The sequence below is a fragment of the Solanum verrucosum genome, unplaced genomic scaffold, assembly GCF_900185275.1.
Source record: "Solanum verrucosum unplaced genomic scaffold, falcon-dt-bn FXZP01000062.1, whole genome shotgun sequence".
NCBI lineage: Eukaryota > Viridiplantae > Streptophyta > Magnoliopsida > Solanales > Solanaceae > Solanum > Solanum verrucosum.
This window is the reverse complement of record NW_026020477.1, coordinates 8,415,975-8,434,191: the sequence shown is the minus strand read 5'-3', so window position 1 is coordinate 8,434,191 and position 18,217 is coordinate 8,415,975. Positions and strand designations below refer to the sequence as shown.

Sequence of the window (18,217 nt, the reverse complement as noted above, 5' to 3'; positions counted from 1 at the left end):
TTAAGATAATGACGCAATTACACCAAATCGACCGTTACACAAAATGACACTTTTCTTCATTACCTAACGATGGATCTAAACGATACAATACAATAAAGTTAGAGTAACAATCAAAATAAACATGGTATCTAAATAAACAATACAACAGTTAATGACCATTCAAACAAGGTTATTTGAACTCTATTGCTTCTGCCATGCCAAAATAACACACACACACACATATATATATAAAGAGAGAGAGAAGCAAAATATTTGAAGGAATAACCCAAGAGATGAAGCATTGAAACTTTAGGGTCTCAGAAAAAGAGAGCAATGTATTTATACCACTATATGAATAACATCTTACAGCACATACTATAAAAGCTTGAGCAGCTGTTAACTGAACCAGGGAGAGTTTTTTTACAATTTTTAAACAATAGACTTGATATATTCAAACCTAAAATGGCCTTAAAAGAATGAAACCATCCCCATAAAGTTGCTATAAAAAATCGCAGAAATGAGATAGGGTGTGTGTGTATATATATATATATATATATATATCTAGGTGCTTGGACAACGGGGGTCCGAGCAGCTATGTACACAAATTAATGACTAGATACTATATAGGGAAAACAAATGAACCACCAAGAAGGAAGGAAAAAAAAAAACAAGAACTCAGGCAGAAATATCATTTTGGTTTCCATGAGCAGTTGATTGAGTGCCAGAGGACTCATGTCTGTGCTCCTCTTGACCTTTAGAGTTGGCATCTTCAGACTTCGACTCAGGGGGTGCGTTAGTACCTGCTGTGCTACAAAGTATGCAAGGATTTGAAGGTCTTTGAGAGCACCAATTTTCCGGAACACTTAGGAAATGTGTGTCGATAAACTTTCTAAATCTCTTTTTATACTCCCTCGGAGAGAGAACAGTAGGAAGCTGATTCTTGGGAACCACAAGCGAGGATTTGACCCAATTCTCAATTTGCTTATCCCATGTATACTGCCTGAGATAGTCAATTATGCCACAAACAAGTTCACGGCGCTGAGTATCCACTCCAACAAGTAGGGAGTAGTCCATCACATTGACCGACTGTTATTCAGAAAATGTACCAGTTTAGAAGCTAAGCCATAAATTGTTGGAGTGCATGCTTATCATAAGAAGTCACATGCTTTTTAGCACTACTTAGGATTTACTTAATGTGAGCTACAGGTAATTCATCAGTAGGAGTTTATGCAAAACTTACATTGAGGAAACCACAGTCATTCCATACAGCTCGTTGCAAGTTCCTCTTTGATCTTGTGCCAACATACAAAGGAGAGATTTTCATGTCATTCACAAAATTTTGGTCCAAAAGAACATCTCCGTCAGTACTGCCAGCTGAATTAAATCGAGCATGCAGAGCTCCTTTTAGATCATACTGCCTAGTAATATTTCTTCCAAATGAAAGGTTCTCCATCACCATGAGATCATGCCTCGTCTCTTTCCCACTTTTTGTTGGCCTTACAATGACCTGCAATATACAAATACTGAGACCAAAGTTCAAAAGAGCATGTGTACTGTGTTGGCAAGTTTTAAATCAGTTCTGTGCTAATAGGCAGAAATGAAGTTTATAGTTAATTAATAAACCTGATAAATGCCAAGAACTTTTGCAAGGCAGGTCTGATTTCCCTTCTTGTAGCACTGTTCCATGTACTCAAAATAATTAGGACCAAACTTCAAGAACGATTCAAATTCTATTCTCTGTATTTCCTTGATGATGAAACGGTCGTCAAGAGTTTTGGCAAACAAGGATTTACTTTTCCCACCTTTAGCATCCCACTTCCTACACCTACTTAGTGAAGCAATATAATCAACTTCAGATGGGCAACATCGACCTCGCAAATGAGAAAACTCGCTACCGTAGAGACATATAACTGAGTATTTACGCTTCCCAGGCAATTTCCCAGAACCCATAGAGACTTCAGGATGAAGAGTAGAAAAAGAAACCAAAGAATTTAACATATCTAACCCATTCATACTCGATGAACGTGTTTGTTCTGAAACTTGGGTAGACTGGATCCCTTCTAGATCCAAAGAGCTACTTGAAGAGAAATGAGGAGGAGCCAGTGAGAATAATCTCATTATGCCTTGAGAACTTTCATGTGCCTTATCATCAATTCCTCTATCTTTTCTTCCATCATCTCTAAGATCTTCACCCACAATTGGTAAATCCTTCAGCGATGCTAAAGCGCAAGCGATGATGCTAGAAAATTCATCTTCATAATCAGACACAATGTACTTGTCATTTCCAAGGGGAATGTGCAGCCTTGCACCCTCATCAATAACAAGTTTATAAGCTGTAGTTTCTACAGCATGGGTTGTGATGGATCCTAATTTTGGCAGGTATCCTCTCTGCAGATCCTTCATGTATTCATGCCGAATTTCAGGAAATGGTGCCCACCACCCCTTATCATTCTCAATATTGGACAATATTGAGGCAAGGGATTTACTCCTTTGAGGATCCATAGAATCACTGGCACTCCTCCCATTAGTGCTAGAAAGACTTGGTTTTTCCAACTGCAAATGCGTAGGTGAAGGAAGATTGGATTGTAGATTATTTTCATCACCAGAGTGTAAGCATTCAAATTTCCCTGCAGGATCCTCGATGGATGATCCATTTCCAGTTGTTTTTGCTGCAGTTGATAACTCAGTAACTTCAGTAAAAGCAGACAAATTCAGTGATCCATTTTGTTCTCTAAACCCACCAACACTAGCTTCAACAGGGATTTCAACAATCAGAGAACCATTTGCTTCGGTAGATACCAAATTCAATTTCACATCACAATTATGGTTCAAATATTCTTTAATAGCTTCTGTCCCATTGTTTTCCTCTGCAGAAGAATCCGCAGCGAACTCAATATTGAGATCATGACAATCTTCCAAAGCTTCGTCACCTCCTCTCAGATTTGCTTCTGCCCCATTAGCATCTCCTTCACCACTGTTCTTTCCTAGTAGCTCCTTCTGGCTAATAGGTTCAATATCTGGCAGTGTTGATTGCTTTGGGTTAATGGCTTTGGAATCACCATCCATATAATAAGAAGATAGCAATGAATGAAGACGACGATCCCACACACACGACTCAAGCAGAAGAACTAGTCGTATTCTATTCAAACTTAAAAGTTTATATACCATGACATCCTGAATCCCATCTTCGATGACCTTTTGTACGTCAACCTGATATTGAGTCCACATAAATATATGAGACAAAGAAAAAAGAGGTTTAGATATAGCTATTTTAAATGTCTGAATCAAAAACCTAAGAGCAGCACAATGAGAAAACACACAAAGTATTCAGCTAACTGCTGTTTAAGACACACTTGAGTTGCCCTTGAAGCAAGGCATAATACAAGCACTTCACATTGCTCATGTGGTACTTGAGTTGCGCTTGAAGGGAAAGCACAAAACAAGTGCTTCTTTCTCTAAAATTCATATATTGATTTATTATTTATGAATTCGATATTAATTTGACAATTCTAGACTCCATATCCTAAATGGACTGCACCAAAAAATCAACAACATAACTACTCTTGTTACCAGAGGCGGGTGCACTCAGTAACTTTTAAAAAAAATCCGTATATATATATATATATATACGTATAGATAGTTGATAAAATATAACAAAAACTTGCCTGGGCGCACTGGTCAAAGTTGCCATTTCAAACAGCGACCGTGCGAGTTCGAATCCCACGAAAGGCCTTTTTCTTTAACTTTAAAATCAGTTTTTTCTTTACAATTAACCTTTTTAAAAAATTGTTTTTTGTTAAAACTCGTTTTTGCCACCTCATTGGCCCCGCCCCCTTTCTTAACCACCTTTTTTTGCCATCTCATCTGGTCCATTCCTTTCTTAATTGAAATTAAAAACAAATAAAAGCCCTAACACAATTCTAAACAAAATATAAGAATGCTAGAAAATCTACAACTTACAAGTATTCTTCACTGCATAATTGAAGTCCTACCCCATTATCTCGCATACATTGGTAAGCTCTTCTTTACAAGCGTATTTTTTTTTGTAAGAATTTGTTGTTGATTCTTCTGATTTGAAATGGATAGATTTTTGACGAAACATAATTCTTCTCAACCAAGTGCTAGTTTTAGAGACAATTCTTCACGTTTTATAGATGAGTTTGATTTGCAATCACTTAAACTGGATCTTGGAGAAAGAATATCCTTTGATAAATATAGCCATAGAATACGAGATGAAGTGAGAAGACACTATATTCAACAAGGGCCTTGTCAACCGGATATTAATGATAATGAATATATCCTCAAACTAGATTCGGAATGAAAATCCGTCGATTTTGTAAGGCATGGTTTAAGGGCTCATATTCGAGATGGTTTGAGTTATTTATTCAAAATTATAAAATATTCTTGATAAAAAGTTGATTGTTCTTCTTTTAATTTTTTAAATTATAATGTTCAATATTGGTTAAAGTGAAATAAAATAATAAAATTCACTATTAAAATTTATTGGGGCCTCAAAATTTTGGAGGCCTAAGCAGGGCGCTTTGCTAACCTTACCCTTAACCACTCCTAGTCTTACACTTGAGGCCACTCTTAGTGGTGCCCCCCTATCTTCAAATCCCGGATTCGCCTCTGCTTGTTACTAGCATGTTTACATATTTGAGAATACATGAACATTATTGTACCCTAACACATCCTACACATTGCATCAACATCAATATCATAATCGTTCACATAAAAAAGTGAACAAACTCTTGCGAGGAAGCTAGGAAACTAATTATGCTATGGGACAAACATCCCAGGGGAACATAGAGTCACAATGATGACACACAAATCCACCATTGTTGAGAAAAAACATAATGTCTCCAAATTTTAGTGACTCAATTATGACATGGTCGGTCAAGTTAAATCCTATCGGAATGTGTAATCCTAGAACAGTAGCAGAAAAGGAACTAACTTCATGCTGAGATACCTCATACCACTAAAACAATGCCTCAATCCAACATGGTTCATACAAACAAGTAGTCCTAGAAGGTAGCAGAAAGGAACTAACCTCAAACTGAGATCTCTCTTCATTCAACATGTTTTCAATTTCAGAAAATTTCATAATTGATCCTTGAAGATTTAGTACTGTTCCAACATGAGACTCTACTGCCTTCAGAGCTTTTTCTACATCAATAAACATCATAATCCCTTTCAAGTACACCTGGTGTAAGCAGCAAAAGAAATCCTAGGTCAATATGAAGAGTACATGTACAGCCAAATATATAAAAGCATGGGTACATAAAAACAAAATGGAACACTTGTAAGAGCACATACATCATTGAACTCCTGCTTAAGAAATTCTCCTTTGATGGAACTGCTAAATTCCAGCTTCTTGGGAGGAAGAAACACGGAATAAGTAGTAATAGTAGAGTACTTGAACATTGCAACCATTCGCCCTAATCTGCACGCGTTTACAGATGACATGAATATCTTCAGAGAGGACAGACACAACAACAACAACAACATACCCAGTGAAATCCCACAAAGTGGAATCTGGGGAGGGTAGAGTCTATGCAGGCCTTACCCCTACCTCTTGGAGGTAGAGAGGCTGTTTCCAATCTTCAGAGAGGGGAGAGCATATAGATCCTCTCATGCCCCAGCATGGCTATTTAACTCATAGGAAACAGCTTTGATGATTAACACAAAAAGTAATGTTGCCATGTCAAAGGGAAAAAGTGGACAGAAAGAGCAGCTGCCGATGGATAATAGCCACTGGATACAAATGTATTAAAATTACAAACTACTTCACAAGAACTGAAAATAGAACTATGCTACGCGTTCATACCCAAAGAAGTAGAGGAAATCCTTATCAAAGGAGTGACCACATGCAGACAGTCCACTAAAGAAAGGGGAATTTGAGAAACTGAGCTCCAAAAATTTTCCAAAAGAAAACCCACGGGAGCCAGTAGATATTAACACTCTTTTAGTGGAAAATGAGCTTCCATTCTGGGATTTGCATTTACAGCAACGACTCCACATCCAAAGTTTGCCTTCATGTTCACCTCGCAAGCCCTTGTCCATGGGAAGACACCGGACTTGAATCGTAAGGAGCTTGTTGTGATGCGCATAATGAAAAATGTGAGCTTCAGGGGATTCACCACACGTCTTGCACTCCTTCTGCACAACAGAGCTTCTTTAAAACACAAACAAATGTTGCCAGGTAGAGAAAAGACACAATTGATGCAACAAAAAAATGTACATTTAGATTAGTAAATTCTATCGGATACATTTAGATTAGTAAAGCCACATCAAATGATGTACTCTGCAAATGAGTGATATCATTCTAATAGATTTGGTGAAGTTAACTGAAAGGACCTTAATGCAAAGAAAGAGTTTCAAGTGGAGAAAATTGAGTATATGCACCTGGTTTAGCAAATTATCCTGCAAAAACTTTTCAAGGGGGATATCAAAATCTTGATAGAACTTGATCCGAGAAAAATGATTATGCTTACACATAGTCCCTTTTGAAGCATTCCGACAGGACATCAGAACCAAAATACTCTCAGAATCCAATAACGATGCCACATTATCCTTCATATGTTCTTGGTCTTCAAGCTTTTCACCAGATCCCTCTAATTCCAAAGATTCTACCTGGCTCACAAGTGGAGTATGATGTTGCTCCTTTTCAGGGGCCTTCACGCCATCAAAACTTGTCTTTTGTTCTGCATCACTGTGTATTAAATCAGGCACATTAGAAACTTGAACATCAGCTTGCACCTGATCATCTTTCGTGGTTCCGTTAAGACTGAAATACGAGGACATGGATTGATGAGAGGTGGAGAAGAGAGGAAATTTATTCCCCATAATCCTTCTGACAGAGGATGAGATAGATGATAATCCAGAGAGAACGACTGGGTTGTATGGCTCATATTGTAGAGATTCGCTTTCTGCGTCTAACTTATGACTTATTTCTTCATGGAAGCCATTGGATATTGGAATATCAACTGTACCAGATGAACTGATTTCACCGACATGCTCCTCAGCATTAGAGATAATTCCTTGCCCATCACTAACAGATGGTGTTTCGTTACCAAGTGTTAGATTCACCTCCTGGCTAAGAGGTAGAGTTGAGAACATTGCTTTTTGATCCAGAAGGAACGAAGTCTCTAGGATTAAATTGTACGCCACGATGATTGCATCTTTGACTACATGTTTAATCTTCTTCAATTCATCACTGTTCGATCCCATTAACAAAATCTGCACAAAAAATTAACATTCAGTGGAGAACAACTAAATACCTCCAGCTGTAGTGGAGAAGGGACAAGAAGTGTTTTAAATGGCGGGGGCATGCGGAGCATTTTACTTGGCACAGGGCGAGGCATAAGCCCCATGGATCTTTAATTTTTAATATAGTAAAATAGTACAATAACACAAAAATTAATAAAAAAATACATTAATAATTTTAAAACATGATTAAAGAAACTCAGAAAACAAAACTTCTAACAACATTGTACAAGTGGAAATAACGCAATGATACAAAAGCTATTACAAGATGCAAATCAACTCTAAAATCTTAACTTTTAAACAATAAAAGAATCACAATTTCTCAAAATATATTACTATTATACTATGCAATTTACCTCCTTAAAAGAAATAATCAATCAACTATTACTATTATAATTGAAACATCACTCCTTCATGAATAAAGGCAAAATATTTTCAAATAATGAAATATGATAATCTTGAGACATAGGACAAAAACATGAAGACTGTTAAATTAGGTCTTAGGCCTAACTCACACCCCAAAAGCTAGCTCAAAGGGAGGAGGATTGCTCAAGCCTTATAAAGAGTCCACCCATCTCATTAACCACCAATGTGGGACTTTTTGTCATTCTTTAACAAAGACCAATGACAAGTGAATATGTAACATTCGGCTATGTATTTTAAAACATAACTGTTAAGTGATATTCATCCTCACGGCGTTCTAAAATAGTAAATAAGCAATACTATGACCTGTTATTTGAGTTACTCTCAATTTTCTTATTTCTATAGATGAAAAAAACTACTAAGCATCATTCATTTATTAAGGAATTATGAGGATCAATAGTATTGACTAAGGAATTTGACATATAACTTGTGTAAGAATTGTCAGGGGGACACCCGAGCATTGGGCGTTAGGCGTGTTTAGGGTGTAAGCCTCACAGAACTAAGCCCCACATGTGATCCTTGAGGTGTTTTGCCGGTGCCCCTCCCAGGGTGAGCCACAGGGTGAGTCCCAAAACAGCCTTCTAAAACACTGAGGATAAGGAAACACCGAGTAGACAATCCATGGGATGTGAATATACTAATTCAGCAGCATTTTGTCCAATTGCTCGTTGAGCAATTTATCATTGTCATTGATGCTCGTATGGGTTAGTCATACAGGCAGAACCAGAAAAAGGTAACTCCATATACAATAGCAAAATCACTTAGTTAAGAAATAAACTTCACAAGTAGTGTTATAATTTCAAAATCTTCTGAAAATTCGTAAATTAAGAAATAGTTTGGAGTTTTACTCAACAAGACATAGAGGAAAGGAAAACATCAGTCAAAGTCTGGCATCCAACGGGGACTTGTAAATGTAACAGCTTCAGCAATTGTTGAGTGTTTATGTGGATAAAGTGTTGCTATAAAAATATACAATGATGTAACAAACTGTCTTTAATTTTTCGAAGAGTCATAACTCCCAAGTGAAATTCAGAATTCTTGGTTATCAGTGCATAACCACCTCCTTCAAAATGAACTCTAATCATATAAAAGCAATCTATTTTAAGACATTGATGATAACCAATGATTCTAGTTACACAAGCTTATTATGATAAACCAATTATTTTGGTTACACAAGCTCTGTGCCTATCTTGTATATGACATGTGATCAATCCTTATTTTTTATAAGTTATGCCATGTCATCAATCTCAAGATAGCGGTAACAAGGAATTTGATAATATGGCTAATAAGCACAGCAGAGCGAAGATTTGAAAGGTCCACAATGCAATATCTTATACTTTTTGTAGGGCACTGGAGAAAGATAAATCTTATTCCAACTTATATTGTTCATGAGCAACCTAACAGTTTGTCGCATGAACCGACTATCAGTAACACATTAGATAACATCAATGAAGAAAACAGACAATAAGCAAATACACTCACTGTACATCCCAGACGAGTAGGACAGCCCTCAATAAACATCAATGTTTTGCTAGGCTTTTTCCCAGCATCTCCAGAAGCAGAATGTTCTTCTGCAAACTTTTCGAAATGAAAGGAGTCACACTGCCTGAGCTTTCGGCTAACCAATATATCAGCAGACAATGAACCTGTGCAACGTGCAACTTTCTCCAAGCGATGTTGTTTCATATCAAAGACTAAGGTGACTCCTTTCTTTAAAATAGACTCCTGTATGTCACGAGAAACAGCATTCTCCACTAAAACTACATTTGGTTGGTACCTTTCTATCATATCAAGGATAGATTTCACACTATCTTTCTCCTGTTATCATAAACAAACAAAAACAGACAATCACTAGTCAAAGAATATGCTCATTTTGGTAATGTGACACACCCACGGATTTGTTGTTTACCTGTTGCACAGACTCCTCGAATGATGACAACTCACTTTTTCTGGAGGGCCCTAGTGCACCCTCGATCAACAGCAACCTAGGTTTATCGTACTTGGTTGGCATGTGTTTGTGCGCAGCATGCTTTTTAAAGACCAAGCCTCTGACAAAACGACTACAAAACACAAAGATATCCGGTAAGCCTGGAGAATTTAGTGGTCCATCCATCCCGAAGTATTAGTCTGAACAAGCACATAAGTTGTAAATTTTATAACCAGACTGCATGTTACAGACCGAGTCGACCCTGAATTAGACTTAAAGCTACTGTTTGATATGGCTGCAAGACTTGCAAGAACAAAAAAAGGGTTATAAACATACTAGTCGATAAGTGATATGTGTAAGACCTTACAAGAATTATGACTTTTGAAGAAGAACTATCACTCAAAATGTAATGAATGGTGGGTAAAGAAGAGGTTCCCAATTCAAACTTCTTCGGGCCATTCAACTGAGGAGACAATCTTTTTGTGATTGACGAAATAACTAAAATTGAATGAATTACTCAAAGACATAGATTAGACACCAAATCTGTCCGTTCCTATCAGCATGGATCTCCTTTTATTTTGTTTGGCTATCTTATCACACTCCTCTTATTTTATATTTTACTCTAATTTTCCTTTCTTTTATTATTTTATTTTATATTGTTATTCCATAGACCCCACTTGTGGGATTACACTGGGTATGTTGTTGTTGTTATTATATCTTTATTAAAGTTGTGACATTATTATTATCATCATATCAATGAATGCATCATTTTAACTGTTGTTGTTGTAGACTTGTAGTTATTTAAAAAAGTAGAAGAAAAACCAACAAATAATCTAAAAAGAAGGTAACAGAATCAAAACAAGAAGCCCAAAGCAGAACAACGTAAAGAAAAAACCCAAACAAGAAGAGAACACAAAGGTAAGAAGGTAGCCAAACTGGAAAAGGCTATGTCAGTCTAAAGGCCAAGAAAATGACTTAATCCAAGGCGTAAAACAAAAGCTAAGGTCGATGCCCAGTTTGATAGAATCCAGAAGGTTAGAGAGGGATTAAACTTGGATCATTTGATTACACAAAACTAATCATGGCTATTAAATCAAGAGTTGATCTACAGCGATGAATGAGGCTCTTGCTTCCTAGAAGTCCTGTGGATGAGAAAGTTAACATTTGCCTTCACACGCATCCCAAATAATGGGCATAACTAAGACTGGGCCCCGGACCGGAATGAACCGGTACCAGAATGGTTTGAACGGGTTTTTGACCGGTACCGGGATGAACCGGACCGGAATTATCAAGATGGAAACTCGGTTCCGTCCCGTCCCACTATATACCGGGATAGAACCGGAACGGACCGGAATGGGACGGGATGGGATAAACGGAACGGCACATATAGCTATTTCAAAAAATAATAATTTTTTTGAGTTATTTTGAATTACGAAAATATGAATGTTTTTTTATTTTTCTAAGTTTAATAGTTTATAAAGTATTTAAGTTTTGAAATTTATAATGTTTATTTGTAATTTTACTTAAGTTTATTTTTAAAAAAATTTTAAAAAATTTTTACTAATAAGTTTGTAAGTTGAGTTTAATAAAGTTTTTTTTTTTTAAGTTTTTGAGTTTATGTTATCAGTTTTCAAGATTTGAATCTTTTAAAGTTTATAAGTTATAACTTATAACTATTAACTTGTAATTTAAATAACTTAAGTTTGTAATTTGTTAAATTTATAAATTTTAAAGTTTTTAGGTTTATATTATTTGAAGTTGATGAATTAAGTTTGTAATTTTAAAAAATTAAATAAACAAAAAAGGAATGCTAATAAAAGTATAAAACAATGACAAAAATTAAAAAAACCAATCCAATTTCATGGACTGGACCGGAATCGGGATGAACCGGTACAGGTATACCGGTACCAAATCATGATACCGTCCCGTTCCGAGTACCAGTTCAATGTATCCCATTCTGTCCCGAATACTACCGGACCGGAACAGTACCGGTACAACCCGGTCCGGTGCCCAGCCTTAGGCGTAACTATACTCAGACAAATACTAGTGAAATTGGCATCCATGCAGGAACTCCTCATGTCCCCTCACTCCTTCATGTGATCCTTGAAGGATAGCACATTTACCTATGCCCCTTGGATGCTGCTATATCGTGTCCATATTCAACCTGTCTGCTTCTTCCCTTTCCTGCTTTATTGTAACCTACTCTGGATAAATGTATTCCCGACTCCAGTGTATTTACATTACCCAATGCATGCTGGTATCCAATTTGTACGAAACTAGGGGTGTCAAATGGGTGGATTGGGCAGCATTTGGCGGGTCAAAATGGACACGTTATTGACCCACCCAAAAGTTAGTTGAGCTGAAATGATTTGGCTTGAAATGGGCTAAAAAGCGGGTCATAACCCAACCCACCCAATTCTTACTAAGTTTTACTTTCTTTGTTTATTCTTTTATAATTTTTTAGTATCTAATAAAATTAATAATTTTCTTTATTATGGCTAACCGCTAACCCAGATCTGTTAGAATACCGCTTATGGTTGTGAACTGTTGAGCTGGGCTGGGTGGGCTGATATTTGGACTGATCATGCAGTTAACTAAAAACCAGTTGAGTTCAGCTTGAAAACTCAATTGGGAGTATTAAAGAACCTAGGTAGGCTAACCTCAGGCTTCTCACTTAATCAAGGAAACTAGAAATGAAGAACTTCGAGTTTCTAATACAAAAAACACTCAAGAGAATTACAAACTTAAGTAAAAGCTAATTGGTTTAGACTTTAGCTTTAGGTTTGACTGCGCCGACAAGGCTTAGGCCTGATGGTTCAAAAACCTAGGACACGATGTTAATCACTTGTGATCTCATCTTTAGCAACACATATAGGTTAGAGCGCTGGATGTGTCGCATCCAATCTGATGAAAGAGTTAAATAAAACGTAGGCCCAAAACATAATTAATTGGGAGGTGCTGAACTTCAAAATCTAATCCCACTTAGTCAACAAGGCCAACTTGAGTCTAAGCGAACGCTAAAAATACTCAGTTGAAGTTTTGGATAGAACTTAAACTGTCTATCATTGAAATGTAATATTGTGCAGGATTCAGATGAATGATATCTAATCTTTTTGCCGTTTGAATCTGACTGTCCAATGATAAGTATTTTAATTCAAAGGATAATTATACTAATTTTGTATAGTTGCGGGTTCAAGTTTCAATCTATAATGAATAGGATTATTAGAGTTACCTGAAAGTTATAAAAATCAAAACACCCGTTTGTAATTATTAGTTAAAGTTCAATTCTCTCCATTCATTCAATATGGTTGTAACAGTTAGTCCTTACTTCCACTTTTGCAGGCATGCCTTAACTAAAACTTGGAAGATTAACTTAAATTGGGTAAGATTAGTTGATATGGAATACAATGTCTGTCTAACATCTTTTGTTAGCCACATGAACCTCCTTAAGCAAACTCTTTTTTCGCAAACAAATGGTGTCAAGCAATTCAAAAAGGTGTTATTTTCAAACTAAATCATGATTACAGAATAAATTTGGTTCAAAGACCAAACACACTCAATCAATTCAAATCATCCCCTCTTTTCGGTTAAGTCCAGACTATTCGGAAACCCTTTCGAAGTCAAATTGCTACAATGCCCTTGATCCTCTAATTTCAGAATTTCAAAACAGAGTTTAATTGGCAAGAGTGGACATTAATGAAAGCATGGCAGAGGAAACACCACATGAAAAGGAGAATTGCTGAATACACATTACCTAATATCTAATATGCCTAGAATTGTGAATGAATGAGAAATGGAGAAATACAACAGAGTTGAGGAAATGGTGGCTAGAGTGATACCTTTGGCTGCGAGAACCAGTTGAAATGCATTTTATCTTCACATATTCAACTGGATTCATCTTTCCTTCCGTAGAATCAGGCTTCACAAAAGAAGCAGCCTCCCATGACAAGGAAGTGATTATATCAACCCAATTATCACCTTCTTTCACCGAAGCGGCAACACCAAAAGATTTAAGGTGGTCACTAACAAAGGCCTTAAGCTTCATGTTCATTACTTCTTGTAATGCCTTTTGTCGTTCCTCTTTATGCTTATAACTACCAAAGTCTTCTTCACCAAAGGTGATTAACGAAGCTGTACTACCCCATTTCTGGCCATCAACACATTCGTCGTCATCATAATTAGCCACACTGTCCTCAATATCATCATCATCGTCTTCTGGTTGTGGGGGAAGCCAGAACTGGGCATCAAATTCATCATTACAAGAGGTTCCAGCCTCATCATCGTCATATCTTTCATTTCTACTATCTTTGGGTTCCTCAGAGTTACCAGTTCTCGTTTGTTCTGCATCCCTTCCTATAGCAGAACTAGAATCCTCTTGACTGCTGTCTGTACTACATTCATCAACATACACCCTGATAATAAAGCCAACAGGGGAACCAAGTCTAAATAAGTTGGCTTTTTCATTATTCAAACCAGAACAATTAGCGCCTTTATTTACCCTCTACCTAAGCAGAATATTGATATAACTAATTACAACTAACCTCACATCTGAATTTGCATCAACAGAAAAGTCACCTGAAAGGTCACAGAATAGGGCTTAAGGGGCGTGGTAAATGTAACTAATATGTCAAAGTATGAGATAAAGAAAGCAGAGCATACTGCAACATGAGCCAGAGCTGTTTATGCTTGGTAATGGAGCAGCTGGATTGATCATCAAAATTGCATTATCTGGCATTTCACCACATAATTGGCGCAATTGTACAGAATCCCTGTCATTAAACTTTGAGGAATTTCCACTTTCCAGCTTCTCCATGCTTCCACTTGACTTTGTTGATTGAGCACCACAGTATTGACACAAATTATATTGGATGCCAGGAAGATCTTAAACCTGCAAACTTACAACAGCCGGGAAAAATAATGTGAGCAACTTAAACAAACAAAAATAGAGCCATCCTCTCAACAAAAAAGATTTATATGATGCAGCAATAGGGGTGTGCACTATTCGGATTAAACCGAATAACCAAACCAAACCAAACCGAAATTTTATTTGGATTGGTTTTTTGGTTTTTCGGATTGGTTTTGGATTAATAAATTACTTTGTTTGGTTTTTTGGTTTGGTTTTGGATTTTAAAAGATAAAAACCGAAAAACCGAAAAAAACCGAATTATATATATATATATATACTGCGTGGTGTGCCACATAAGTCAAAAGGTGTACAAAATTACAAAAAATATGAGTTCAAGGGGGTAATAGGACCTTAATTTAGTTAAGGTGTGTCTCTGAGATTTCGGTCATAGTCTAGGGGGTACTTGTGTCTTCTCCCTTTTATGTTTGAATTACATCTACAATAGGTATACTTATAAGTATTGTGTTTTAAGTTTTACTTATGATTTATATTAGAAAGTATATTGAAGGGATTAAATATTATTACTTTGGTTATATATGTTATTAATTATTGACATAACCGAATAACCAAACCGAAAAAAGCCAAACCGAATAGAGAAAAACCAAACCAAACCAAATTTATTTTGGATCGGATTGGGTTACACTTTTACAAAACCAAAAACCGAAAATCCAAACCGAATAGTGTAAAACCAAACCAAAAAACCGAATGCACACCCCTATGCAGCAACCTAAATCTTTCATATGAAGACAACCAAGCCTATGAGAAAAGCTTAATGACTTCATGTTGGCATTATTTCGATAACCAAATATGTAGTTTTTTAATAAGCTATCTCTATGAACTTTTGCATTGGCCAGTTAACGAGAAAAAATGCAGAAACATACTGAAGAAAAAATTGTGAGAGTTAGAATTGATTTTTTTTTGGTGATGTAATTTCTAAATACCACCTGAGTGTTATAAACAGGGAGGAGCAAGAGACCAAGGTACGAGTTCAGCCAAACCCAGTAACTCTGGTCCAAACTCATGTATTTGTCTTAAGAAATCCATTTAATAGGTAGAAATTATTACTTCAGAGCACAATAACTTATAAAGGGCTAGAATCTTGCATTCATAAACTTCAAATCATGATTCCGCCTATGGTTATAAATGATAATAAGTGCATGGAGAACGTCCCACATCCCATATTTCACCATGCGTATCCACCCACCATGAATGAAACATTATCACATGGTTTTCTTTCCCGTCACCTACAAAAGCTTTGCGCACCTCCTCACTAGTCACATATCATCCATTACTACGCTCCCTTCTGCACCTTATTACCACTATTGTTTATCACGTGTGTTCTCTTGTCTTCAAGTTTCATTAGAAAAATAAAGAGAAAATTTATTTCCACATTGTTAGCACATGCTTGTAATGGGAAAGCATCCTTTTCAACTGCACAATTGCCAAGTATTGAACTAGTTTCATGTTAAATAACAATCATATTTGAACTTAAGATGATCAATAAAACCATTACCATATATGTTTTTGACACTCTGTATGGAGTTATTCCAAAACCTTCTAACTTTTCTAAATCGTGTTATAACTAAAAGTTGCAGAAGATATGTGGTGGGGGTACTTAATCGGTTTCAATAGACAAATTCCATAATGAGTACTGTTTTACCTCTCCAGCTGCCCCTAAATAGTCTGATTTTCCTCCGCGACAATAAGTAGCTAAAAGATCTACTACATTAATGGGCATTGCAACAAACGGATTTTGCAAAATGAAGATATGGGTCGGAGAGGGTACTTTAGAGGCTAAGTTTCAAATGCTAAATAGGCATCAGTAGACAGCTTATGAAAAAGCAATTCAGAATTCCAGAAAGTAGAATTGAAAAAGTAAAACCATTTATGAGAAACTATGGGAAATTAAGTTGTCCAAAACCAAACAAACTCAACAGTTTAAGTTGTCCTAAAAACAAATATAACCACTAAGAAACAAGAATACATTCACAAATGTAATACAGTGATATATATGACATAAAATAATGAATCGACGGAAACAAAACATTTTAACATGACAGTTTGGTATTCTCACAACAATGCCAATCAGCCACAAACAGGATAACAGTTATATTCTTCTTCAATTCCTTTTTTTTTTCCATGATAATTAGGAGAACAGTTACCGTAACTATTTCTGTCTTTTGGCACAAACCTCTATACTAAAATCCATGAATTAAAGAGCACGGAAATAAATCGGGATTTGATATCCGAAACGCCTCAAAAAAAATAAAGAAAGAAAGAAACATTCTCACATTACAAGAAAGACAAATATTTCCCTTCATCAAAAAAAAAAAAGACAAATATTTCCTTGACTAAGATAGAGCAGATAGATTAAGATAAAAAAGACACAAAACAATATGAGAAAGTTAAAAAGAAAACATCTGTACTACCCAGTCATATAAATGTGAAGCAGCCCAAATGTTGCACCCTAGATGGCATAAGTCCGGAAACCGAAAGCATCACTAGTTTAGGCTCTGACCCAAGTAGCATGGGGAACGTGGACAGCCTCCCATAAAGAGCTAAAAAAACTTAAAAGATAAAACTATGCTGGATTTTCATATATCAACACTTGTGTCATATAAATGTGAAGCAGCCCAAATGCTGCATCCTAGATGGCGAGAGTCCAGTAGCCGAAAGCATCACTAGCTTAGGTTCTGACCCAAGTAGCACGGGGCACATGGACAGCCTCCCATAAAGAGCTAAAAAAACTTAAAAAGATAAAACTATGCTGGATTTTCAAATATCAACACTTGTTCATGAATCACTGATTGACAGAATTAGTTTGTCACTTAATAGAATAAAAGGAAAAAGACAATTCTTCTTTATTTATCAAAAAAGTACTCCAATTAAATCTTCTAGATTTAAGAACTTACCACTCTACTATGAACCAACAACAAGAACTACTACTACGCCTCAGTCCCAAACAATTTATGGCCGGCTATATGAAACAAATTCAGATTAATCTCTATGAAGCCAAACTTGTACCCAATTCCGATGATTCAAACAACTCACAAACATCATAGAAATCACAAACTTGCAATGCCATAGCCTAAAATTAAAAATTCACAAACACAAAAAGGAAAATTCCAATCTAATCAACATGATAAAATCTTTAAAACCATCCTTTAAAAGGATGAAAACAACATAAAGATCCTAATAACAAGATTATAAACTTCAAAAAAACAATAAACACTAAACAATCAGCAAAAAAGAAAGAAAAAGATTTGAACTTTACATCAACTTACAGTAAAAAGAAGCAAATTAAGATACCCTCCAAATGAATCAGAAACATATCTTAAAATCAACCCTCCAGCTAAAAACCCAGTTAATATTTCCCAATTGGGTATCCAAAAAATGGAAAATCTTGCTAGAAAATTTAGGGGAGAGAGAGAGATAGAGAGAGAAAGGACATTTAAATGAATTAAGGAAGACAAGAATGAAAATGTTGGAAAACAATCTTTTTTTGGTGTAAGTGGGACCCACTATGTGTTCAATTTTCCTTTGCTACAGTATGGAGGTGACATAATACCAAAGTTTCAAAAATTATATATATTGTTTGTAGTCCTAGTTGTTAATTTAAAGATATTCAAATTTTTCAAAAAATTCAAGAGGCAAAAAGATTAATACACACATATTTTTTTTAGAAAAAAGGGATCTTTTATTTACATAGTACATAT

At 36.0% G+C, this 18,217-nt stretch overlaps 1 protein-coding gene across 4 annotated transcripts; it reads right to left on the bottom strand.

The window, feature by feature from the left end:
• Positions 1-405: 405 nt before the first annotated feature.
• On the bottom strand, positions 406-17,938 carry LOC125809490 (putative 1-phosphatidylinositol-3-phosphate 5-kinase FAB1D). 4 transcript variants are annotated; one of them, XM_049489124.1, is made up of 13 exons: positions 17,776-17,938; positions 14,255-14,490; positions 14,137-14,170; positions 13,435-14,007; positions 9,578-9,728; positions 9,151-9,486; positions 6,385-7,218; positions 5,807-6,138; positions 5,296-5,422; positions 5,030-5,182; positions 1,603-3,189; positions 1,220-1,486; positions 406-1,065 (listed from the first exon to the last, which is right to left on the bottom strand). In XM_049489124.1, exons 2-13 carry the CDS (start codon positions 14,406-14,408, stop codon positions 655-657), a joined length of 4,959 nt encoding a protein of 1,652 aa, XP_049345081.1. In that variant the 5' UTR covers positions 14,409-14,490; positions 17,776-17,938; the 3' UTR covers positions 406-654. The 4 variants fall into 4 exon arrangements, with proteins under 4 accessions (XP_049345081.1, XP_049345082.1, XP_049345079.1 ...); XM_049489125.1 differs by having other exon boundaries at positions 14,255-14,483; XM_049489122.1 differs by having other exon boundaries at positions 17,786-17,938.
• Between the last annotated feature and the right edge of the window lie 279 nt (positions 17,939-18,217).